The sequence below is a fragment of the Peromyscus leucopus genome, chromosome 13 (assembly GCF_004664715.2).
Source record: "Peromyscus leucopus breed LL Stock chromosome 13, UCI_PerLeu_2.1, whole genome shotgun sequence".
NCBI lineage: Eukaryota > Metazoa > Chordata > Mammalia > Rodentia > Cricetidae > Peromyscus > Peromyscus leucopus.
In genome coordinates, this window is record NC_051074.1 from 56812309 (window position 1) to 56838403 (window position 26095).

General features: G+C 46.2%; 2 protein-coding genes across 3 annotated transcripts; one reads left to right on the forward strand and one right to left on the reverse strand.

Moving 5' to 3' along the window:
- Positions 1–13552: 13552 nt before the first annotated feature.
- On the reverse strand, positions 13553–16221 carry Hspe1 (heat shock protein family E (Hsp10) member 1). The gene is made up of 4 exons (XM_028886311.1): positions 16115–16221; positions 15316–15480; positions 14063–14152; positions 13553–13794 (listed from the first exon to the last, which is right to left on the reverse strand). The coding sequence occupies exons 1-4, from the start codon at positions 16115–16117 to the stop codon at positions 13744–13746; spliced, it is 309 nt and encodes a 102-aa protein (XP_028742144.1). The 5' UTR covers positions 16118–16221; the 3' UTR covers positions 13553–13743.
- Positions 16222–16378: 157 nt separating this feature from the next.
- On the forward strand, positions 16379–25755 carry Hspd1 (heat shock protein family D (Hsp60) member 1). 2 transcript variants are annotated; one of them, XM_028886257.2, is made up of 12 exons: positions 16379–16393; positions 17814–17989; positions 19165–19417; positions 20210–20292; positions 21009–21104; positions 21670–21763; positions 21973–22141; positions 22578–22677; positions 23231–23476; positions 24314–24488; positions 24881–25059; positions 25148–25755. In XM_028886257.2, exons 2-12 carry the CDS (start codon positions 17816–17818, stop codon positions 25298–25300), a joined length of 1722 nt encoding a protein of 573 aa, XP_028742090.1. In that variant the 5' UTR covers positions 16379–16393; positions 17814–17815; the 3' UTR covers positions 25301–25755. The 2 variants fall into 2 exon arrangements, with proteins under 2 accessions (XP_028742090.1, XP_028742072.1); XM_028886239.2 differs by lacking the exon at positions 16379–16393 and adding an exon at positions 16753–16859.
- Positions 25756–26095: the final 340 nt, after the last annotated feature.

Consider the following 26095-nt stretch of genomic DNA (forward strand, 5'->3'; position numbering starts at 1 on the left):
CCTCTACCTGTCCAGCTATTGGTCAGTCAGCTTCTTTATTAACCCAATCACAGTGACACATATTTTTTTTTATTTTTATTTTATTTTTTTTGGTTTTTCGAGACAGGGTTTCTCTGTGTAGCTTTGCGCCTTTCCTGGAACTCACTTGGTAGCCCAGGCTGGCCTCAAACTCACAGAGATCCGCCTGGCTCTGCCTCCCGAGTGCTGGGATTAAAGGCGTGCGCCACCACCACCCGGCCACAGTGACACATATTAACACAGTATAAAGGAATATTCCACATTCCCCCTTTCTGTCTAATTAAAAAGGAAGGTTTTTAACTTTAACATAGTAAAATTATATACAACAAAAAACAGTCGTCAAGTAAGAATTACAGCTACAATATCCAGTCCATTTGTATTTGGCAAAATAGAGAAAATACTCTATCAGCTGTCCTCTCCTGAAGAGTCCAGAGTTTTGTATCTAATTTACTTTCTACCATTATTAGGGAGAATTGTAATTGTTATTTCCTAGTCTTCTACCTCATCAGAGACCTGAGAAGGACATACTATTACCTGAGTAAACCCGAAGTGCAGAGCAACAACTTCCAACATTAAGAGATGACAGAAACAGTTGGCTGCCTGGACAGTCACCCAAAATTCTTCTGTAATGTTGAGGCATCCAACTTTGGTCTACAGGCCTAGAATATCTGACAAACTTTTCTGTGAAGCAGGAAGTTTTGAAGGACTGTCCTACCCTGTCTATCTATCATATCTGTGTATGACCTTGAAAACATACCTAACATGACTATAAGTTTGACTATTATAGATGACTATTAATCTGTATTTTTTAATTATACATTACATTTTGTTGTTGTTGTTTGAGACAGAGTTTCTCCGTGAATTGGTCCTGGCTGTCATGGAACTCACTCTATAGACCAGGCTGGCCTTGAACTCACAGAGATCCATCTACCTCTGCCTCCTGAGGGCTGGGATTAAAGGTGTGTGCCATCATCACCTGACTACATTACATTTCAAATGAGCTGCATAAACACAATACCCCAAACAAGAATAGAAACATACCTACAAGTATAACAAAATTAACTTTAAATTTGTATCAATAAATCAAAATCCATACCAATGTAAAATATTTTGAAATTAATGGTTGTTATTTGGATTAAAGTAAATTTAATAATCTACCCTTCCCCCCCCCATCATTTCTATATAATATCCTCCTTTTTCCTTTAGAAAGAGGTCTTTGAATTTAACTCCTTTGTTTAGGTTTTTTTGGTTGTTTTTGTTTTGTTTTGTTTTGTTACTATGACCAATAACAACTTCTAACCAATCTCCCTTAAATGATAACAAGCATGCATAACCCATCTTTCGGGAATGTGGGCACTGTATTCTCTCAACTGCTTCCTGTTGTCTGGGGGTGCTGGAATCTTTGGGGAACCTTGAGGAAATCAGGATAATTGTTAAATCTTGACTGGAGTAGTCTGTGAGGCTGCATCATCTCAGCCAGCAGCCTTGAAGTTGTTCTGGATACTGGATCACCTGAGCCATTCATTTTTATTGGCGTCTGGTCCCCTTGCTCTGAAAATACATAAACTTTAAAAGGCAACGTACATACCAGCATTAATACAAGTATATACTATGTATTATACAAAAGTCAGCCAAAGATGATTTTTTTGTTCTATGTTTGAGCAGGTAAAATATACATCACGTGTTTCTTAGTTTTTCTAGGTATATTTCTTTATGTGTACAGTCAGGATTTTCAGGGTGTCTTCCCAGGTCAAACCTCATCCATATCAACCTGGAACAAATCCACAGCCTCTCATCTCCTGTGGAAATCAAAACATAACCTCTTCCCCAAAGTAACATATCTTTTGACTTCCATTTTGAAGTCATTTTAAAAATATATAGGTTGATTTAATCCAGCAGTTTTCATAATCTAGTGTGTCTTAACAGCTGTCATTCCTTCATTAGCAATCAGAAAATCAAAAGACAACACAATAACATACAGAATCTAGACTCTGTGTATTTCCTACCTTTAGGAATCTAAATGGAAGGTCTCCATCAAATTCCTCCTCCCCTCAGAGCTCAGGAAAAACTCAAGGAAGAGGGGATGGAAGAAAGATTGTAAGAGCCAAAGGAGGTGGAAGACACCAGAACAAGGCCCTCTGCATCAATGCAGAAGACACAGAGAACAGCAAGCACAGGGCCTACATGGGTCTGCACCAGGTCCTCTGTGTATATATTACAGCATCACTTAGTATTTTTATGGGAATACTGACTATGAGAACAAGTGGGCCTCTAACTCTTGTGCCCGCTCCTGGGACTCATCCTCCTATTGGTTGCCATGTACTTTGATATGATAGTTTTTGCTTCACCTCATTATTTTTTATTTTGACATGTTTGGTTGTTGTCTCTTGGAAGCCTATTATTTTTTTTGTTTTGTTTTGCTTTGTTTTTCAAGACAGGGTTTCTCTGTGTAGCTTTGCGCCTTTCCCAGAACTCACTTGGTAGCCCAGGCTGGCCTCAAACTCACAGAGATCCGCCTGGCTCTACATCTCGAGTGCTGGGATTAAAGGTGTGTGCCACCACTGCCCGGCTCCCTTTTGCATTCTCTTTACAAGCAGATTTTCTTTTAAATTTTACTTTAAGTTATATGATTGTGTGTGTGTGTGTGTGTGTGTGTGTTTATGTGTGTGTACATGAAGTGCAGGTAGCCACAGAGGCTAGAGGCATCGGATCCCCTTAGAACTGGAGTTCTAGTCAGTTGCAAGCCAACTGATGTGAGTGTTGGGAACTTAACTCTGGATCCCTACAAGAGCTGTATGTGCGCTCCTAATCACTAGCCTATGTCTCTAGCCCCACAAGCAGATTCTTACTTTGCTCATTTTCCATTTGTTCTTTTTTTTTTTTTGGTTTTTCGAGACAGGGTTTCTCTGTGTAGCTTTGCGCCTTTCCTGGAGCTCACTTGGTAGCCCAGGCTGGCCTCGAACTCACAGAGAACCGCCTGGCTCTGCCTCCCGAGTGCTGGGATTAAAGGCGTGCGCCACCAACGCCCGGCTCCATTTGTTCTTCTATGACCAATGTCTTAGTTACTTTTCTGTTGCTGTGATAAGACATCATGAATGAGCCAACTTATAGAAAACAGAGCTTATTTGGGGCTTGCAGTTTCAGAGGGTCAGCGTCTGTCTTAGTCAGTGATCCATTGCTGTGAAGAGACACCATGACCACAGCAACTCTTACAGAAGAAAGCATTTAACTGGGGCTGGCTTACAAATTAGAGGTTCAGTCCATTATCCTCATGGTGGGGAGCATGGTGGCATAGATGCAAACTTGGCAGCTGAGCGTTCTATATCCTGATCCATAAGCAGGAGGAGGCAAGAGCGCTACTGGGCCTGGCCTGGGCTTCTGAAACCTCAACACCCACCCCCAGTGACACACTTCCTCCAACAAGGCCACACTTCCTCCAACAAGGCCACACCTCCTCCAACAAGGCCACACCTCCTCCAACAAGGCCACACCTCCTCCAACAAGGCCACACCCCCTCCAACAAGGCCACACCTCCTCCAACAAGGCTACACCTCCTCCAACAAGGCCACACCTACTCCAACAAGGCCACACCTCCTCCAACAAGGCCACACCCACTCCAACAAGGCCACACCTCCTCCAACAAGGCCACACTTCCTAATCCTCTCAAGTAGTGCCATCCTCTATGAGCCTGTGGGGGCCATTTTCATTCAAACTATCATAGAGTACATGACCATCATGGCAGGGTGTATTGTCAGAACATGGTCCAAAGAATGACACATGGTGAACAGTGCCTTGGGGGACTGTGAGAGAAAAGGCAGGAAAAAAAAAAAAAAAAAAAAAAGGCGCCGGGTGTTGGTGGCGCACGCCTTTAATCCCAGCACTCGGGAGGCAGAGCCAGGCGGATCTCTGTGAGTTCGAGGCCAGCCTGGGCTACCAAGTGAGCTCCAGGAAAGGTGCAAAGCTACACAGAGAAACCCTGTCTCGAAAAACCAAAAAAAAAAAAAAAAAAAAAAAAAAAAAAAGGCAGGGGGCCTTTTACCTCAGGTGCATTTGTTCCCTGGATTGTTCTTGGACGTGATTTTATGCCTCCTGTGACAAATGTTTACATTCAATATATAAGACATGCTTATTCTTGTCTGGTGTCAGAATACAGCTATAGAACCCAGTCTGGTGAAAGGATATGCCGAGTGCTGTCCTCAGTGTACCCTGATTCTGGTTATCGTCTTCTGCTCACAGACTGATTTCATGCTCACAGATATATTCTATAGTAAGTACATCATGCCAGATAATTGTGTTTAAATTGGTCTGTCCTGAGAAAATTCTGGAAAGGGCTGTTAATATTTAGTTAAGTGTTAATTAAAATATCTGCCAATAGCTAGTATGTGCATTTATTGACATGTTTTTCTGGACTCAAACCACCTTCCTTGGCTCATTGCTTTCTTTGTTTCATTTGTGTATAAAAGTACACTGAAACTGAAGTGAAGCTGTCTGCAGCATTAGACTGTGGTCTGCCCCATTCTTTAAGGTCTTCAAATCCTAGGTCTCGAAGACATATCTGCATAGGTGGACAACAGTTAAGTATGGTGGCAGGCATGCTACTGGACAATTAGCTGAGAGGGGTTTTGTTGTTGTTGTTTGTTTTTGTTTTTTAAAACAGGGTTTCTCTGTAGCCCTGGCTGTCCCAAAACTCACTCTGTAGACCAGGCTGGTCTGGAACTCAGAGATCTGCCTGCCTCTGCCTCCCAGGTGTTAAAGGCATGGGCCACCATGCTCAGCCCGAAAGCTCACATCTTGAGACACAACCATAAGGCAGAGAGAGCTAACTGGGAATGTCATAGGCTTTTGAAACCTCAAAGTCTTCCCCCAGTGACATACCTCCTCCAACAAGGCCTCCTAACCCTTCCCAAACAGTTCCACCAACAGCAGACCAAGTATTCAAATACATTAGCCTATGAGGGCCGTTCTCATTCAAACCTACAACCAGGAAATCCATCTCTACAGCTAAGGGATAAATAAGTGTCTACCAGCCTAAGCCAATGATTACTTAGGAGGAGGTTTATGACCCCAATATAGCTCTGAAAAATATTAAGGGACATATGATCTGGACACTTTGGAGAAGGGTTTTCTTTCTGTTTCTTGAAACTCTATCCCTGTGCAGCCTTGGCTAGCCTGTATGTAGACCAAGATGGCCTGAAACACAGAGATCTATTTGACCTGTCTCTCAAGTGCTAAGATTAAAAGTGTATACCACCTACGTCTTTCTTTCATTCCTTTTTTAAAATTTATATTTGCTTATTTTTATTTAATGTGTATGAACATTTTGCCTACACATTTTTGTATGTGCAGCCCATGTTTGCCTGGTGACCACAGAAGTCACAAGAGGTGTCGGATCCCCTGGAACTAGATTTATGGATGGTTGTGAGCCACCATGTGGGTGCTGGTAATCAAACCTGAGTCCTCTGTAAGAGCAACAAATACTCTTGACACTGAGCCATCTCTCCAGCCTCCAAGAAGGATTTTCTTACTCTAAATGGAGGCACCAAGGGTTGAGGAGATGGCTCAGCAGTTAAGAGCACTTACTAATCTTCCAGAGGATATATGGGTTTGGTTCGCAGCACCCACATCAAGTGACTCAGAATTGCCTGAAACTCTGGTTCCAGGGGATCTGATGCCTTCTGGCTTCTTTGGACACCTTTTTGCAAGTGGTGCATATAAACAAATAAAAATGAATAAATGAGGGGCTGGCAAGATGGTTCAGTGGGTAAAAGGGCTTGTGCCAAGCCTGACCTTGGTTTGATCCTGGAACTCAATAGTAGGAGAGAACCCACACAAGCAAAATGTCCTTTGACCTCTACACAAGCACCATGGAACGTGAATACACAGACACACACCCGATGAAAAGATAATAAAGGAATAGTTAAAGGAGAGACCAAAAGAGAATGGCTCCATTTCCCTGTCACTAGCCATTACTGTCTGGTACTGCAATAACCACCTTGGCTTGACGGTGGCCAGGTGTTAAACTAAGTTTTCCTGGGGAGACAGGTGGGCAGATGTCTATTCCTGCTGATACAGCATCAACAACAGACCACAGAAACAGTTCTGGTTTGGTGAAGGAGTCTGGCTGGGATTCCCTCCAGGTACCTGCAGGAGAGATTACCTGCAGGAGTATGGGCACATGGCTATGCCACCACCATAAAGTAGAGCCACCTCGAGTGCTAACCAGGTATGTGTCCTTGGAGTGGGGCAGGGCCTTGTGTGTCCTCAGCCTCCACAGGAAACTGTTCATGGCCCAGTCCTGAGAAGGGTTTGTGCAGGTAATTTCAGCTGCTCCAATGGCAGCACAGCCATGGCCATGTTTCTCCTGGTTGCTAGAGTTCCACACTCCAGGCTTAGGAGCAGAGTAAACCTACTGTAAACAGTGCAGGAAGCTGGTGAATCGGAGGGAACATCAGTGCAGACTGAGCAGAACTGAAGAGGGGAAACATGGGAATGCACGTTCACAGTGAAACCTGTTAGGACCTAAAGGTGTTTATACAAACTCAACCAATGTTTCCTTTTTGTTGATGTTGTGGGAGACATAAGTGTGCATTTACAGAGTATGTAAATTTGACTGAAAATGAGTTATTGAACCCTCCTGGAAACTCTTATCACACTTAGCCACTGTGTTGGTTTGAATGAAAATGGCCCCATCGGCCCATAGGGAGTTGGTACTGTTAGGACGCGTGACCTTTTTGGAGAAAGCATGCCACTGAGGGTGGCTGCTGAGGTTTCAGAAGGCCAAGCCAGGCCCAGTGGCTCCCTCCCTCCTGCTGCCTGTGGATCTGGGTGTAGATCTCTCAGCTGCCATGTCTGCCCCTGTGCCACCTGCTTCTCATGAGGATAATGGACTAAACCTCTGAAACTGTACGCAAGCCTCAATTAAATGCTTTCCTTTATAAGAGTTGCCATGGCCATGGTGTCTCTTCACAGCAATAGAACACCGACTGAGACAGCAACAGTCTACAAGATTTGATGTTAGTGCTATGGGAGCCAGGCTCCAAGTTGGTCGCAGTGATGCTCATCTTCTAGTATATATGCCCTTTTGTGATTATTTTCCATGCTGACTAGAACCAATAGGATAGTGTGGAAGTAACTGTGTCTTGGTTTTGTTTGTATTGACACATGGGCTGACATGTAGCCCAGGCTGGCCCTGACCTCTCAGCAATCCTGTTTCAGCCTCCCAGCCTCTGAGCTTGCAGGCCTGGGGTTCCATGTGTGATCTGTAGTGTCAGATCCTAAGAGAGAGACAGTGTAGCTTCATCTCTTCCTGTGTGAAAAGCTGACAAGAAGGACATTCAAGTGGCCTTAAGGGGAATATGTGTAATAAGAACCGAGGCTTGCCCAGAGGTGACAGTGCATTCCTTAAATCCCAGCACTGGAGAGGCAGAGACAAGTGGATCAGAGGCCAGCCTGGGCTACAGAGCAAGTTCCAGGACAGCCAAGGCTACACCGAGTAAATCCTGTCTCGAAAAAAACAAAAAAGAAAAACAAGAATTTAGGCTTTTACTCCTTTAATATCAGAACTCAAGGCAGAGGCAGGTGGATATCTATGAATTCAAGGGTCAGCCTGGTCTACACAGCAAATTCCAGGATGGCCAGGACTGCAAAGAGAGACCCTGTCTCAAAAACAAAACAACAAAAACAAACAAACAAACAAAAAACCAAAACAAAACTGAGGCTTTCTCCTCAATACAAGTATCAACATCTCATCATTAAGAATACACCTTATTTTTTCTGTGCCTGAAAATGTACACTTTTAATCTAGGGAAGTAGAGGCAGGAAGTCATCTCATCTGTGAGTTCAAGTGCAGCCTAATCTATATAGTGAGGTCCAGACTAGACCAGCTGCATAGTGAGACCCGGCCTTAAAAAAAGAATATTTAGCCGGGCGGTGGTGGCGCACGCCTTTAATCCCAGCACTCAGGAGGCAGAGGCAGGCGGATCTCTGTGAGTTCGAGGCCAGCCTGGTCTACAAAGCGAGTTCCAGGAAAAGCGCAAAGCTACACAGAGAAACCCTGTCTCGAAAAACAAAACAAAACAAAAACAAAACAAAAAAAAGAATATTTAAGAATAATATCTTCCAATTCGAGTGATGGCTTCGCAAAAGAGCACCAAATTATGACTATCCAGTGAAACTGCTACTAACTTCTGACTTAGGTTTTCCTAATTTTTGTGCTGGATAGTTTTGTGTCAACTTGACACAAGCTGAAGTCATCTGGGAGGAGGAAACCTCAACTGAGAAAATGCCTCCACCATATCAGGCTGCAGGCAAGCCTGTAGGGCATTTTCTTCCTTTCTTTTTTAAATTTATTTATGTATCAGTGCTCTATCTGCACGTACGCCTGCATGCCAGAGAGGGCATCAGACCCTATTACAGATGGTTGGGAGCTGCCATGTGGGTGCTGGGATTTGAACTCAGGTCCTCTGGAAGAAGAGCCAGTGCTCTTAACCACTGGACCATCTCTCCAGCCCTGTAGGGCATTTTCTTACTTAGTGATTGATAGTGGGGAGCAGCCCATTGTACGTGGTTCCATCCCTGGGCTGGTGGTCCTGGGTTCCACAAGAAAGCAGGCTGAGCAAGCTAGGAATTAGCATCCCTCCATGTCCTCTGTATCAGCTCCTGACTCCAGGTTCCTGCCCTGTTGGAGTTTCTGTCCTGACTTCCTTTGACAATGAACAGTGATATGGAAGTGTAAGTTAAATAAACCCTTTCCTCCCCAAGTTGCTTTTTGGTCATGGTGTTTTTTGGTAGCAATAGAAATCTAAGACAATTTTTAACTTTTGTATTTAATGCGTGTGCATGTGTAGGCACGTATGTGTCATGGTGCATGTGTAGAAGTCAGAGGGTAATTTGAGGCAGTCAGTTCTCTCCTTCCACTGTGTGGATCAGCAGGAACTGAACTCAGACCACGAGGCTTGTTGGCAAGCTCCTTTACCTGCTGAGACATCTCAGCAGCCTCCTGACCTATGTATGTATTCTTTGTGAAATGTTTACTGTCTTGTGGTTCAAGACAGGGTCATCCTGTACAGCCCATGCTGGCCTCACTCTGGGCCTTTTGCCTGAGCCTCCAGAGAACGGGGATTACAGGCATACCACCACAGCTGGGCTCACTTTCCTGTTAGAATACACCGGAGGCTGGAGATGAAGCTCTGTGGTAAAAGCCTAGGTTCAATCCCTTGCACCAGGAAGAAAAATGAACAAATAAGGGAATGGATCCAACTCCTCTATCCTTTTACAGATTAAGTTAAATTTAAATCTCATAAAGAATTAAACTTTAGCTGGACATGGTAGAGGACTCCTGTGATCCCAGGACTTAGGAGATGGAGGTAGGAGGATCGGGTTTCAAGGCCAGGAATGACTGCTTAGTTTGAGGCCAGTCTGTGCTACCTGAGAGCTTCTTAAACAAAACACCACCACCACCCTGCCCCCCCACACACACACAAAGAAAGAAAGGAAGGAAGGAAGGAAGGAAGGAAGGAAAGAAGGAAGGAAGGAAGGAAGAAAAGAACAAATGAAAAGAGGCTTTGAGTGTTACGAAATACTTTCAGTTTTATTTAACTTTAAGATATGATTTGGAAGCCGGGTACAGAGGCCCATGCCTGTAAAGCCAGCACTCTGGAGGTAGAGGCAGGAAGATCACTCACATTCAAGTCTAGCCAGAATGGCCAGGGCTACAGAAACCATATTTCTCAAACAAAAAGGAAGGGAGGGAGAAGGGCTGGAGAGTTGGTTGAATGGTTAAGAGCACTTGTTATTCTCATAGACGACCAAGGTTCAGTCCCGTCCCATCCTGTGTCTTCCCCCCCATCTGTAACTCCATGTCTAGGTATCTGAGGCTCTGTTCTGACCTCTGAGGGCACCAGGCATGCAGGCAAACACTCATACACATAAGCTTTAAGAATCACTTTTTTAAAAGCCCTGGAAGGGGCTGGAGAGATGGCTCAGTGGTTGAGAGCACTGGCTGCTCTTCCAGAGGTCCTGAGTTCAATTCCCAGCAACCACATGGTGGCTCACAACCATCTGTAATGAGATCTGGTGCCCTCTTCTGTCCTGCAGGGATGCGTGCAGGCAGAACACTGTATATATAATAAATAAAAGTCTTTAAAAAAAAAAAAAAAAAAAAAAAAGCCCTGGAAAAATATCAATAGGTATTACTTGGAGAGCTGGAGAAATGGCTCAGTAGTTAAGAGCACTGGCTGCTCTTCCTAAGGACCCATATTCTATTCCCAGCACCCACATGGCAGCTCGTAACTGTCTGTAACTTGTCTCAGAAGATCTAATGCTGTCTTCTGACCTCATAAGGCACTAGGCATACATGTGTACAGACATACAGCCTGGCAGAACACATATACACATGCCGGGCAGTGGTGGTGCACGCCTTTAATCCCAGCACTCAGGAAGCAGAGGTAGGCAGATCTCTGAGTTCGAGGCCAGCCTGGGCTACAGAGTGAGATCCAGGAAAGGCTCCAAAGCTACACAGAGAAACCCTGTCTCAAAAAACAAACAAACAAACAAACAAAAAAACCACAGAGGAAGCCAACATAAATTATCAGATCCCCTGGAACTATAGTTAATAATAATAAGCTAGCATGCTGGTGCTAGGAACTGATTCTAGGTCATCTATAAAAACAGCAAGTACTCTTAACCATTAAGCTATCTCTGCAGTCCCTAAAACCATTTTTAAAACACATGCCAATCACTGTTTTAAGCAGTGGTAACATAAAGTTGATAAAATGAGAAAACACAGAAACAATATTATGAAACTACCATAAAAAAGGCCTGGTGTGCTAGCGTAAGCCTTTGATTCCACAACTTGGGAGGCAGAGGCATGTGGATTTCATACTGTGAGGTTTGAGGTCAGCCTGGTGTACATAGCAAGTTCCAGGACACCCAGGGCTACTTAATAGAGACTCTGTCTCAAAACAAACAAACAAACCAAATCAACCAACCAAACAACAAAATCTGTAAGAGCTGGGTGGTGGTGGCATATATCTTTAATCCCAGCACTTGGGAGGCAGAGGCAGGCGGATCTGAGTTTGAGGCCAGCCTGGTCTACAATGCAAGTTCCAGGACAGCCAGTGCTGTTAGAGACACCCTGCCTTGAAAAACAAACCAAAAACCCCAGAACATACCATAGTATTAGGTGCCCCATTGAAAAGAGAAATGGTGTCACTGTATTGTTGACGTGTCTCTTCTGATCACATCCTTCCTCTCAGAAAGTATTATCTACTAATGCATACAATTCTACCCAAACACGATGGCTTAAAGACTGTTGAGATGACTCAGCAGGTAAAATCTCTTGCTGCCAAGCCAGATGACCAGAGTTCAAGCTGAAGGACCCAACTGGTAGGAGAATCAACTCTCCGAAGTTGTCCTCTGACCTCCACATGAGCACTATGGCACAAACACATACACAAACATGGAAATAATAAAAACAGCAAGAGTCAAGCACCATAGCACGTGCCTGTAGTCTATCTCAGTCACCCAGAGAATGAGGCAGAGGGAAGCTCAAGGCCAAACTGGGCAATGTTGCAAGAGAATTTGAAAATAAAAAATTTCAAGGGTCTGGAGCCAGACATGGTGGTGGCGCAAGCCTACATGTAATTCCAGCACTCGGGAGGCAGAGGCAAGGCTGCTGAGTTTGAGCAAGCCTGGGCCACGGTTTAAAATTGAAATTCCCAGCAGGCCTTTCGCTGTGGGACCGAGATAGGAGTGCTAGCCAGCGTGTAGCTCCAGGTTCAGTGAGCCCCTGCTCAGAGCACAAGGCAGTGCTCACAGCCTAGACCCCATCGTCCTCCTGTGGCCTGAGTGTGCATATACACAAAAGTGTATCACAAAGCAAAAACTGACTTAGGTGTGATTTGCTCACGGTGGTGACTAGTAACTACAAACTCAGGAGCCCAGCCCACATCGAAGCTTTCCTACTACTGCTATTAGTAAACGTTTTGAGATCCAAGGTTCCGTTCTAAAGCTTTGATTTCATTCCCAGAATGACTCGGTACACTTCAAGACCCCAACCACGCCTACCAAAAGTGTTGGGCCCCTTGTGATACTTGCCTAGAATAACTGCTAAAAAAGCAATTTTATGAGGTTATATTGGTAGTAGAGAAAGAACTGTCATGAGTGTAGGTTGAGCCCAGTGTATAACACCTATAACCCAAGCACTCAAGGAGACCAAAGCAGCAGGCCCTGTGTGTATCTGCAGAGTGAACCACCGAAAAAACAGGGCATTGAGAACATGGGCCAGCATTGCAGATGGCATGTTGCTGTTTATCTTTGTCCCAGAGGAAAATAAAAACAGAACTAAACAAAAGCAGCTAAACAGAAGTACACAGCTTTAATTCTAGCACTCAAAACACACACAGCTGACTTGGGTCCCACCTGGTCTACACAGCAAATTCCAGGCCAGCTAGGATTGTGCTAACAAAATTATTTTGCAAGTACATTGTTAGCTACATCTCAAGTAGAATATAAACACTGATGACCCAACTGGATACTCTAAGAACTAAAGTCTTTTTTCTTTCTTCTAAGAGTTTTATTTTGTCTGCATTGGTGTTTTGCCTGTATGTATGTTTAAGGGTGCCTGATTCTCTGAACTGGAATTATAGTCAATTGTGAGCTGCCCCATGGGTGCTGGGAATTGAACCCAGGGGCCCCTGGAAGAGCAGCCAGTGCTCTTAATCACAGAGCCATCTCTCCAGCTCCCAAAACTTCCTATTTTTTGTATCTAAATTTGATAATTAGGCCTTGGCATATCAAAAGCAATAAATATGTAAGCATCAATACTCATACACATGGAAAGCACACACGACCTTATGATGGGGGTGGTGACCATTTTTCACCCTTGTTCTGAAATCAACTGCACTCAAATTATGGAAAGTTAGAGTCTACTGTAGTGGCAGAAAGCTTCCCTAGCACACAAGAGGCCATGTTAGATCCCTTGGGAACCACAAAGAAATGAACCCCTGGAGTGTGCTACCACCCAGGTTCTGTGAACCAAATCTGGTAGAACAGCCAGTGCTTTTAACCGCTGAGCCATCTATCTGGCTTCCTGTGTTGTTTTGTCAAAACAAACCTAACTAATTTTGGTGTGAGATTTGGAAATTAAGACACACTGAGGAAATAAATGAAGAGGGTGAGAACCACACACCTTTGTAACAGAGGACTGGAACCACGGTTATACTTTACAATGTTGCTAACTTTTGTCAACCTCACACCAGCTAGCGTCACCTTCGAAGAGGAACCGCAACTGAGAAGTTGCCTTCATTAGGAAAGTCTATGGTGCATTATCTTAATGATTGATGTGGGAGGGTCAGCCCACTGCGGTCCTCCCACCCCTGGGCAGGTGGCCCCAAGCTGTGTAAGAAAGCAGCCTAAGGAGGGGAGCAAGCCAGTAACATCACTCACATATGTAATAATGCCAAATTCGTCCAGAAAACTCAGTTACCTAGAAACACCTTATTTCTCAGGACTCTAAATTACTAAAGAATGCCCATTCATTTACATATTTTATTTGGAAATGCTTATAACAGTACAGTGAAACTAAACTCCAGAGACAGTGGCTGTCATTAGTTTGGGCATCATCAGTTTATTATAAAAGGGAGGCACAGAAATTATTTACATGATGAATAGTTCAGACCATCAGCGGAATGGGCAGCTTCATGTGACACCATTTCAACAGTGATTTCATTCCACATACTTTCCAAGAATGTCACCATCTCTAAATAAGAAGTAATCCTGTGAATAAAGAAACCACTGGTTAAGACAGTAAAAGCAAATACACACAATTTTTCTATTTATTTATTTATTTATTTATTTATTTATTTTTTGTTTTTTCAAGACAGTTTCTCCATGTAGCTTTGGTGCCTGTCCTGGATCTCACCCTGTAGACCAGGTTGGCCTCGAACTCACAGAGATCCGCCTGGCTCTGCCTCCCAAGTTCTGCGATTAGAGGCATGTACCACCACCGCCCAGCTAATTTATTTAAAATCACAGCCTTACTCACCTTGTCGTCTAGAACTACTTTGGTGCCTCCGTACTCTGGGAGAAGAACTTTGTCTCCGACCTTCACACTGACTGGCTGAATCTCTCCACCCTTAGGAAAACAGTAGCTGGTTAGCCAGGGCATCTTGTTCACTAGATACACAGTGGACTCTTTGTCTCAGTATGTACACCAGGAGCCTCCTGCCTCAGCTTTTCAAGTGTTGATAATTATAGGCATGCATCAACCACACTCCGCTCTACAGACAACTTATAAGTCACCAAATGAAATGTGCTCACTCAGATCCAGTATGTTGTTAGGTACCACTTTAGTGGTTAAGCAATATAATTTACATTAGATGTAGGTCATCGCAATATAAGCATTACTAGTTACAAGGTGAAATAAACACTGTGGCTTACACTAAAACCACACTTCAGGGAACAACAGCGAAGGCTGGCTAACTTTTTAATTGTTAAATATTAACACATCCTGTAGACCATGTGAAGTAAAGCAGCTTTTCATACCAAACAGTATATGGTCATGTATAACTTCCTTCAATGAACGAAAACTTGGTATTCGTTTCAATATACATTTATTGATTTACTGTCCTTGTCCTGAAGGCACAGACTTGGTCAGGTTACAACACAGCTACCGAAGAACTCATTTTGTGAGGTTTGGTTTTTCCTTTTTTATGATACAGTCTCACCCTGATCTTTCTGCTAGCCTAGAAGGCTCTACAATCCTCCTGCCTCGGCCTCCAAAGCACCAGGGCCACTGGGCATGAGCCACCATCATGGCAGGCACGTTTTGCTCTCTGGAGTGCATGGCACCGCAGAGAAAGCCCATGGGTAAACGGACTTGCTGAGGAAGTGCGGGAATCCCAACACTAACTAGTAAAATGGCTGTCACCCCCGACATACCGAGGGCTGGAAACCAGGCTCGTTCAAATCAGAGACCTTGTCCCCAAGGGGTAAGGTGATGACTCTGCAAGCTAGCAGACTATACATACACACACACACACACACACACACACACACACACACACACAAAATACCCGTGTGTACTTTTTGCCTTTTTTAAGAGTCCCTCTCCATTTCTTATAAAAATAAAAAATTCTACAATCCTTTTCCTTAATTCGAGGTTCTCCGAGAGCTGAAATTATTTCAAAGACGACACCCACTATTTAAAAAGCCCCTTCGGATAACCTAGGACCGACTTCTCCTTTCCTTCCACATCACACATTAATCCTCGGCACCCCTGTCGCAGCTCCAAGTTACCTTGCCTTTGGCGCCTGATCCCACAGCCACCACTGTGGCTTGCAATACTTTTCCTTGAGACTTTTCCGGAAGCATGATGCCACCTTTGGTCACGGTTTCGGCGGCACTCCTTTCAACCAGTACTCTGTCAAAGAGCGGGAGAAACTTTCTGAAAGCCTGTCCAGCCTGCGGAGAGAAACGTGTGTTCAAACAGTGAGTACCACGTAACACGCTTAAACGCCTTCAAACACTGAACAGGTCAAAGCGTCCCAAACCGACAGGAAAACCCAGGCTAGGAAATATTCTTGCATTTTCCACTCTATATAAGCCAAGTTGAATTTCCACTCCCTAATTATTGCGTGTGTGTGTGTGTGTGTGTGTGTGGTCTTCATTGCTCATCTGCAACCACACTACCTTTAGCCACAACCTTGGTCTGCTCCAAGGTCACCCGTTTTCCTTCCTTAGGACTTTTTTTTTCTAATCCCAGTAACGCGGGGTGGAAAGGGTGCTGTCCATTTTTGAGCCTGGGTGCCACGTTCTCCACCGGAGCACCCATCCACTCCAGCCCTGCCAGGGCAGGTGGGCTCCTGGGGGTGCCTCCGGGTCCCCGCCCCCTGCCCGGGACGCACAGGCCTTGCACACACGTGCGCGTGCAGCGAGGCCGTGGTGGAGACAGACACGCGGACGGGCCTCGCTGCTGCGGGCGCCGGACACTGCAGAGCCCCCCCATTTCTCGTCCTGCCAGTCCTCAAGCGGTTCCCTGGGGCCCGCCGTGGGTCCCCGCGGGCCGACCCCGACCAGCCCCGGGGACCCCACTCACCATGACTCGCGCCGCCGCAGCTCGGACTCTGCACCCGCGGCCGCCGCTGCCAAGAGAGGAGTCCTGCGGGCCCGGCTGGGGGACACGTGAAAGAAGAAGGGAAAAAAAAAAAAAAAAAAAAGAGGGCCGGGCAGCGCGCAGGCGCACTCAGCGCCGGAGCGTGCGAGGGGGCGGCGACGGCAGCGCGCGCGCCGATTGGTGGCGGCGGCCCCGCGCAGGCCGCGGGAGGCGGGAGGCCCAGGGGCGCACTTTCTAGGCTTTTCCAGGCGGCCGGCCGAGGTGAGAGATCTGAGCCCTTCCTCCTTCCTCCTCCTCCTCCAGGAAGTGACGCCACCTGACCCTTGGCCCGCCCGCCGGGGAGCGCGGCGCCCTTCCGGAAGGTTCTAGAAGGGGAGCCCGGCCCGGGAACGAGCGTACGGCGGCGGCGCGAAAGAGGCCGAGCCCAGCGCCGGGCCGAGGCCGCTGGAAGGGGCAGGGGGCGGGGCCGCGCGCGCGCCGCACGCCGATTGCCGGGCCCGGGCGGGGCAAGGGGGCGGAGCTCCCCGAGCCCCCCCTCTGCGCGCGCGCACACACGCACACCGCACACACGCACGCGCGCGGGCCCGCGGGCGGGGCGGGGCCGCGGCGGGGCGGAGGGAGGGGACTCGGGCTCATTGCGGTGCGCGCCCTGCGCTCGGTCCCTCACTCGCCGCCGACGGCCTGCTTCGCCTCGTGCGCTCCCGCCGCCGCCGCCGCCGCCCCGCAGGTACGCGAGCCTCGGCCGTGCATGGTCGCCCCGGCCTGCTGCTTCCAGCACGGGCCAAGCACGGCGGGCCAAGGGTTGCGGCAAGCCTGGCAGGCTCGGCCCGCCTTCGGCTCGGCTCGGCTCGCCCGTCCAGGCCCCGGCCCCGGCGGGGCCACGCGGGCTCCCATCACGTGCGTCGGGCACCACGCGGCCCAGGCCAAGCGCGGGAGCGAGGACGGACGGGCGAGGGTGGGGGCCCTGGGGCGGGCCGCCTGCGCCCGGCGCACCGCAGGACTCTACTGGAGGAGGAGGGGGTCGCGGTCCCTTCTCGCCCCCCTCCGGCTGCGGGGATCCGGCGCCTCCACTTTGACCTTGGTCGGGAAGACACGTGGGGCCGCGCGGCTGGGCTGAGCTGCGCTCCTGTATTATTATTACCATTATTATTATTACTATATATTATTATTATTATCATTTTTATTTTGCGGCCTTGCTAGCTGCTGTGCCCCTGTAGATCGGGGTGGACACCTGGCGACACTTTTCCCCAGCGGGGTTTTGCACCGTCACGAATACTTCTACAGTTCCCTGTGCACTTGCATTTGGAACCTGCCTCGCTTACGCCAGCTTGATTTTTTTTTTTCCCCCTCTCTCTCTCTTTCCCTCTCCCGGACACTTTTGGAGTGGATCTGCTCCCAAGGCCGCTTTGGCAGTGAAAGATTAACCCGCGATGGCAGCAGGAGCGGGTGGCCATGGGGAAGTGCTTTGTGCCCGTGCTGTAGGTCAGGCCTGGGGGCGGCCTCTTCAATCCTTTGCGAGCAAGTGATGTCCTGAAGCCGCAGCGCCGTGGGTGGCCCAGGCGTGGCGGTTAGCAGAGGACGGCGGAGCTAGTCTCCATGTTCTGAAGCACAGGTGGACAAGTTTGTCCTTTGCTAGTAGTGATCCTTTTCTTTTTCTTTTTTTTTTTTCCCCCTCCCCCAGAAATGCTTCGACTACCCACAGTCCTTCGCCAGATGAGACCAGTGTCCCGGGCACTGGCTCCTCATCTCACTCGGGCCTATGCCAAAGATGTAAAATTTGGTGCGGATGCTCGAGCCTTAATGCTTCAAGGTGTAGACCTTCTAGCCGATGCTGTAGCTGTTACAATGGGGCCAAAGGTCAGTATACTTACAACCGTGCTAATTAAAGAAGAGTGTTCTGTAGCTGCAGATTAGGATTTTGTTGTCAAGTTCTGTGAAAATCTGATTTGGATATGGTACATGTTAGTGTTTGGGGGTGTTATTTAGGAGTTTTGTTAGTTGGTAGCCTTACCTGCAGCTGATTTGGAGGACTTTCGTACAATATGATGTAATAGAGAATAATAGCTCAAGGAGGGTTTTCAGACTTGAGGCGTAATTAATATTCTGTGCATACCGGCATTAAATTTTGGATCCTCTCCCAGTAATTAGAGGGTATAGAGGGGGAAGTACAGCTCAAAGTCCAGTAACACCTCAAAGTATGTTGTAGGTGTGAGGTTTTACTCATTGTACTGAAATGTTCCTGTATGCATAAAGTAAATGCACTAGCATAGAGTTTAGATTTATTTATTTTTATATGCATTGGTGTTTTGCCTGCATGTATATCTGTGTGAAGGTGCCAGAACTGGGATTACAGTTGTGAGCTGCTGTGGTTTTGGGGTTTTGAGAGAGTCTCAATAGCTTAACTCCCATTGTATGTACCAAGACTATCCTTGAACTCCTGATCCTCCTACTCCTACCTCCCAAGTGTAGGAGTTGAGCATACTGCTCACCTGGTATTTATTTGTTGAGACCGGGTCTTTAGCCATGGCTGACCTGGAACTCCTGTAGACCAAGCCAGCTTGAACAGTGCCGGGGTCAAAGGCTGGCGTCACACTGTCCGTGTGGACATCACTGGCTATGGGGCACGGTCATTTTAAGTTGATGCTAAAGCTACCTAAAGAGCTGCACACGGTGCTGTTTATATAGCTCAAGACAGAATGGCTTGGTTCAAATCCAAGTGGCCAGTACTGTTGGGGCCATTTTTGAAGTTCTGTATTGAGTGAACAGGAAACTATTCTTAACTTACGGGCTGATGTTTAGTGAGTGAATGTTAAAGTCAGTCATACTTTAAAAATAACAGTCCATACCAAAATTCAAGTAGAGTTGATGTGAAGAATGTTCCAGGATTTGGTGATTGTTACCTGTGCTTTCTTGTTTTATAGGTGGCATCGGTTAGTGCCAGGGATTTTATCTCCTGTTTTTGAGATTTCATGTTGCAGGACTGTGACAACTTTGGGCTTATCCCTGAGGGGTGCTATGTTCTGTCATTGCAGGGAAGAACAGTGATTATTGAACAGAGTTGGGGAAGTCCCAAAGTAACAAAGGATGGGGTCACTGTCGCAAAGTCAATTGACTTGAAGGACAAATACAAAAATATCGGAGCTAAACTTGTTCAAGATGTGGCCAATAACACAAACGAGGAGGCCGGGGACGGCACCACCACTGCTACTGTTCTGGCGCGGTCTATTGCCAAGGAGGGCTTCGAGAAGATCAGCAAAGGGGCCAATCCGGTAGAAATCCGGAGAGGTGAGAGTGCCGGGTCACTGGCCCTGCAGAAGGGAGAAATTACAAATTCTCATCTTGGTCCTTTTCTATTGCATTTGCTGGTGTGTGTGTGTGTGTGCGCGCGCGCGTGCACAGATTGACTGGAGGTGACCTCTCCTGCCTTTGCATCATTTCATCAAAGTGAATATACTCGGGTGCCATACTGGAAACAAGAAACACAATTGGATTAGCATTAACTTACAGAGAATGAATTGAATAGTGGGTTTTTTGTTTTATTTCTAAGATTTCATTGTTTTTATGGGCATTGATGTTTTGCCTGCATGTATGTCTGTGCAAGGATGCCAGATCCCCTGAGACTGGAGTTACAGACCTTTTTGAGCTACCCTGTGGGTGCTGGGAATTGAACTCCGGTCCCTTTGAGGAGCATCCTGTACTCTTTGACCACTGAGCCATCTCTCCAGCCCACACGCAGTAAGGTTTTTGAAACTATCTGCATTTTCTTACTTCATTCACTTCTGTTAGGAATGAGTGGCGGTCCCTCGTAGCCCTCCCTGGCTTGGCCCCCTATGGTCCGTGTTGGCCTTAAAAGCAATCCTGCCTAAGCCTCCTGGGTATTGGGATTCGGGTGTGAACCCCCACTTCACATCTTGATCACCTTTTCACATGCTTCTGGTTTTCAACTTCATTGTGAAATTGCAGGTGGTTGAGTGCATGCCATGTCACTTGGGACTTAGGAGAGTGCTGAAGGAGAGCTTGCATGTAAATGTGGGAAGTTTGCACTCGGCGTTATAGTAACACATGTTCTTGAACTAGGTGTCATGTTGGCTGTTGATGCTGTGATTGCTGAACTAAAAAAGCAGTCTAAACCTGTGACAACCCCTGAAGAAATTGCTCAGGTAAGGATTTGATTGCCTGTTTGTTTGGAAAGAATTGAGTGACTAATTTTAATTTGGATCTTTTTTGGCTTTTCAAGACAGAATTTCTTTGTGTAGCCTTTTGGCTGTCCCAGAACTTGCTCTGTAGACCAGGCTGGCCTCAGACTCACAGAGATCTGTCTGCCTCTGCCTCCCAAGTGCTGGGGTTAAAGGTGTGTGCCACCACTGCCCAGCCAACTGATTTGGATCTTAGTAGATCCTTTTTAAAAAAAAAAAAAAACATGATTGCAAAATAAAGATTGTGTTATTTGTGAAGATGTTCTTAGGTGTGGTCAATGTTCCTTGTCCTGTATGGGATCAGTCCTAGTATTTGAAGCATAGTAGGCAAGTCAAGTGTTTTTAATGTACGTGCCTGGGTCTATGTGTGTGCCCGTGTATTATAAACCCAGAGAAGTAAATGTTAAGACAGTTACCAGGCACTGTGATGCTGGGTACTGACCTGAACAGTAAGTCACCTTAACACTGAGCCATCTCTCTAGCCCCTTGAGTATATTCTTACTGTGCCAAAGAATGGAAGGACAGAGGATGCCGCTCCATTTAACCAGTACTTCTCTTAAAACTGTTAACTGTAAAATGTCCCTCTCCCCTGGGTGGAAGTATCATATCAGTTTAGAAGGTCAAAGGGGAAGAGGATTGAAAATACCAATCTTACCATTTAATAATTTTGGTTATTTCAGGTTGCTACAATTTCTGCAAATGGAGACAAAGACATTGGAAACATCATTTCTGATGCAATGAAGAAAGTTGGAAGAAAGGGCGTCATCACAGTGAAGGCAAGTGTGGGATTTGATGTGTTTTGTTAATACCTTCAGTGAAGTGTTTGTCAACTGTTGTCCAAACAAAAAGCTTGACCAGCACTTCATTCTGTGCTGAGTATGGTGCTTGCTATTGTCTGAATTGGGAGCCTTGCCTCCCAGGATGAATCCGTCCAATTAAATAATCGTCAGCTCTCAGCTAGCTGTAAGGAGGGAGGATGAAGCAGGGCCTCGCTTTGTAGCCCTGGCTGGCCTGGAACAGTGGGCCTCGACCTTCAGGAGATGGCATTCCTCTGTCTTCGCTTTGGTGTGGGGACTAAAGGTGTGTGTGTGTGTGTGTGTGTGTGTGTGTGTGTGTGTGTGTGTGTGTGTGTGTGTACACGTACGTGTACACACCATGTGCCTCGGGTGCCTCAGAGTCCAAAAGAAAATCTCTGGGACTGCAGTTGTGAACCACCGTGTGGGTGCCTAGAACCTAACCAGCAACAGCAGCAAATGTTCTTAACCCCCAGCCATCTCTAGACTTAGCTGTCAAGTATTGTTTCTTCACTAAATCCATTCATCTAATTCTTTGACTTCATAGGATGGGAAAACACTGAATGATGAATTGGAGATTATTGAAGGCATGAAGTTTGACAGAGGATATATTTCCCCATATTTTATTAACACATCAAAAGGTAAGAGCAAGTCAGTAAATGAATCTTAAAATACACTTTAAAGGTGTGTCACCTTTAGGCAGTGGGTTGGTGAAATATGTACAAATTTTTTTTTAAAGTGAATGGTTCAGTAAATGAGAAAAACATGAGTTACTAGTATTTTTGTGAAAGTAAATAGACGGTTTTCCCAGTACTGGTAGGATTTGATTTTACTGCTCACTGTTGTACAGGTCAAAAATGTGAATTCCAAGATGCCTATGTCCTGTTGAGTGAAAAGAAGATTTCTAGTGTCCAGTCCATTGTACCTGCTCTGGAAATTGCTAATGCTCATCGGAAGCCCTTGGTCATAATTGCTGAAGATGTGGATGGAGAAGCCCTAAGCACACTGGTTTTGAACAGGTGGGTTGGGTGGTTCATGTTTTGAGGTGGGAGATGATTTGTGTTGCTGTTTGAAGTTAGTTCCATGCTTGATCTACTTGTGTATCTTAGGGTAGTACATAGTAGTGCTCTGCGCATTAGGAGTCTGGTTTGTGTTGAAGCTGGTCTCAGATGCACGTACCCCTTCAGCCTCTGCCTCCCACAGCTTCCCAGAGGGAACTATCCATGTGTCCTTTAACACTACAGCTGTCTGTCTGCAACTTAAGGAAGTAGGTGGTTGGCTTGGAACAAATTTATTAGATGAGAGCCCCATCTCATCGTTCTTCAGACCAGAAGTTGCTGGGGAAGGAGTAGGGCTGAGTAGTTCAGGAGTGCCAGAACTGACTGGGAGCCAAGCTAGACATTGTCTCCCAACTGCCCCTTCAGTTTAAATCTCACAGTTACATGTTCTTCGCAGGCTCAAAGTTGGTCTCCAGGTTGTGGCAGTCAAAGCTCCAGGGTTTGGGGACAACAGGAAGAACCAGCTGAAGGACATGGCTATCGCCACTGGTGGCGCGGTAAGTCCCTCGCTGTGGTGCCGCGGTGCTCGGGGATGCACAGCAGGATGTGCACTTCACAGGTGGATGAGGCAGCTTCTTTCTGTTGGGTATCGGACACTAGACATTAGAGTAGGTCGCATTGCTAATTTGCTGAGTCTGGACACGATTAAAGTTTGTCTCAAAATTCAAATAAACTAGTTCCAACTTGTATAACAGTGATTTTAATCAGACCTTGTCCTGGGATACCAGTGGCCTTAACATCAAGAAAAAGCGGGTTGGTTTGTTTTTGTTTTTGTTTTTTCCTGGATTTTTTTACTTTTTGTATATGAGTATTTTGTATGCACACCAAAAGGCAGCATCTGGTCCCATAGGATGCAGTTAAAGACAGTTGTGAGCTGCCATGTGGGTGCTGGGGGGGCGGGCACTGGGAAGAGCAGAGCAGCCAGCCAGTGCATCATCTCCCATCCTGAAAGGCAGTGTTTCAAGCTGTTTCTCCTCACAAAGTCCCTGTGTTCGATGCAGTAATAAGCTTGCTATGATGGAAGGCACTAATAGCACACTGCTCTTACAGGTATTTGGAGAAGAGGGGCTGAATCTAAACCTTGAAGATGTCCAAGCTCATGACTTAGGAAAAGTTGGAGAGGTCATTGTCACCAAAGATGACGCCATGCTTTTGAAAGGAAAAGGTGACAAGGCTCAAATTGAGAAACGCATTCAAGAAATCACGGAGCAGCTGGACATCACGACCAGTGAATATGAAAAGGAGAAGCTGAACGAGCGGCTGGCTAAGCTCTCCGATGGAGTAGCTGTGTTGAAGGTAAGGCTGTGATCTTGGCGGCTGGTGACCATCCAGGCTCTGAGCCTAGTGATTTTGATTCTGGGATATTTACCAATAGTAACAAGCAAGTACCTTCATTCCTGAAATCTGCAGCTGTGTCTGTGTCTGTGTGTGTGTGTGTGTGCATGTGCTTGGGCTGGCACACTTTCCATGGGGCACGTGTAGCCGTCAGGAGCAGCTATCAGCGGTTGGCTATAATTTTCAAGGATTAAACTCAGGTCGTCTTGTGAGCCCTTTGACCCACTGGGGCTATATCCCAGAGCCCGAGTCTAAAATAGATGTCTGTCCCTGACCAGTATGAAGCTTGAGACGGAGACTGTTCCTTGTCCTGTGTAGTTAGTGCCACCACCACATTTCTCAGCCTTGCTGCTGCTTCTCTGTGTAGCCCTAGCTGGCCTGGAACTCACTCTGTGAGATCCGCCTGCCTCTGCCTCCTAAGTGCTGGGATTAAAGGGGTGCACACACACCCCACCCCGCCAGCATCCTTTTCTTAAACTACAGTTCAGCTTGTGCTGTGGGAAATTGTGGAAAGGATGTTTTGTAGTGGGATACGTTCATCAGAAGAGGCAGCCTTACTGTGACACTTTATCACAGAGGGCTAGTCACTGAACACATAACCTCTTATTCTAGAATTGCCTATTTTGTTGTTTTTGTTTTGAGCTCTTTAGCCCAGGCTGGCCTTAGTTAGGGTAACCCACCTGCCTTAGCCTGCTGGGGTCCTAACTGCCACCATACCCAGCTCAGGCTTGCCTTCTAAGTGACTTCCGGGGGTCACAGTGGGAAAGATCTTGCTAACAGTTCTTTCCATCTTTCCAGGTTGGAGGAACGAGTGATGTTGAAGTGAATGAGAAGAAAGACAGAGTTACAGATGCTCTCAATGCTACAAGAGCAGCTGTTGAGGAAGGCATTGTTCTAGGAGGGGGCTGCGCTCTGCTCCGGTGCATCCCAGCCTTGGATTCCTTGAAGCCTTCTAATGACGATCAGAAAATAGGTAAAAATTATCTTCAGATGAGTTGGTGGCATGATTTCTTTCTGTTGAAAAGTAGTATTGTTGGTGCCCAGAGAGATAATAATGTACCACATTTTTTAGGGGTAATTCTCTTATCTGTGGTAGGATTGGATGAGTCCTCACACAGACTGGGCTTTTTTGTGTTCCTGTTTAATTTGTGTGTGTGGGTATTTTGCCTGCATGTCTTATGTGCTATGTGTGTAGTACTCTCAGAGGCCAGAAGAGGGCATCAGATCCCCTGCCACTACATTGGGTGCTAAGGATCAAATCAGGTCCTTAGAAAGGGCAGCCAGTGCTCTTAACCATTGAGTGATCTGGGACACCCCAAAAAGGAAAAACCAAAATAAATTTGTGAAAATGTGTTTGCTTTGTAGGTATAGAAATTATTAAAAGAGCACTCAAAATTCCTGCAATGACTATTGCCAAGAATGCAGGTGTTGAAGGATCTTTGATAGTTGAGAAAATTATGCAGAGTTCCTCAGAAGTTGGTTATGATGCTATGCTCGGAGATTTTGTTAACATGGTGGAAAAGGGAATCATTGATCCAACAAAGGTAAATAATTCAGCATTTCTTAAACAGATGACTTGCCCTGTGGTGTGTAATTTTCATTAGCTAATCACTTTACAAAATTTTTTTCTAGGTTGTGAGAACTGCTTTACTGGATGCTGCTGGAGTGGCCTCCTTGCTAACTACAGCAGAAGCTGTAGTGACCGAAATTCCTAAGGAAGAGAAGGACCCTGGAATGGGCGCCATGGGTGGAATGGGAGGGGGTATGGGAGGTGGTATGTTCTAACTGCTAGAATAGTGCTTTGCCCTAATCAATGAACTGTGACAGGAAGCTCAAGGCAGGTTCCTCACCGCTAACTTCAGAGAAGTCACCTGAAGAAAGTGACTGAAGAGAGAGAAGGCTGGCTGATCACTCTGACCATTGGTTACTGGTTTCCATTGATGATCTATAATGGTTTACTGCTGTCATTGTCCATGCCTACAGATAATTTATTTTGTATTTTTGAATAAAGACATTTGTACATTCCCGATACTGGGTGCAAGAGCCATATACCAGTGTCCTGCTTTCAACTTAAATCACTGAGGCATTTCTACTATTCTGTTACAGTCAGGATTGTAGCTCTGTGTCACCAGATGAGAAGTTCAGAAGCAGCCTTTCTGTGGAGAGTAAGAATAATTGTGTACAAAGTAGAGAAGTATCCAATTATGTGACAACTTTTGTGTAATAAAATTTTGTTTAAAGTTCCTGGTTGTGTCGTTGTCTTAACGATGGAAGAAGTGAAAGCCAGTTGAAGAGTACAGTTGAATCACCACATATAGTCTGTATCCCTGATTGATTGGTCTAACCAGTTTGGGGAATCTGGGAACTGACCTGTTCGGGTGTTTGCTATGCTGGCAAGGGTACCAGAATTTGATCCCCAGTGCTGAGGTAGAGATAGATTCCTGCAGCTGGGTAGCCAGCCAGTCTACACAATTGAGCTGGGTTCGGGCCCTGGGACCCAGACTCCAAATTGTCCTCTGGCTTTGGTGCTTGCATGCCCGTATCATTTTTTTTAATTTTTCCTGAGACAGGGTTTCTCTG

Coding starts and splice junctions, on each gene's coding strand:
- Hspd1 (XM_028886257.2), top strand. CDS start 17,816: ATGCTTCGACTACCCACAGTCCTTCGCCAGATGAGACCAGTGTCCCGG. Junction 19,418..20,209: donor TCCGGTAGAAATCCGGAGAG/GTGAGAGTGCCG, acceptor TTCTTGAACTAG/GTGTCATGTTGGCTGTTGAT. Junction 25,060..25,147: donor GAATCATTGATCCAACAAAG/GTAAATAATTCA, acceptor ATTTTTTTCTAG/GTTGTGAGAACTGCTTTACT.
- Hspe1 (XM_028886311.1), bottom strand. Junction 14,153..15,315: donor GATCAGGCGCCAAAGGCAAG/GTAACTTGGAGC, acceptor TGTTTTCCTAAG/GGTGGAGAGATTCAGCCAGT. Junction 13,795..14,062: donor AAGTAGTTCTAGACGACAAG/GTGAGTAAGGCT, acceptor CTTTATTCACAG/GATTACTTCTTATTTAGAGA.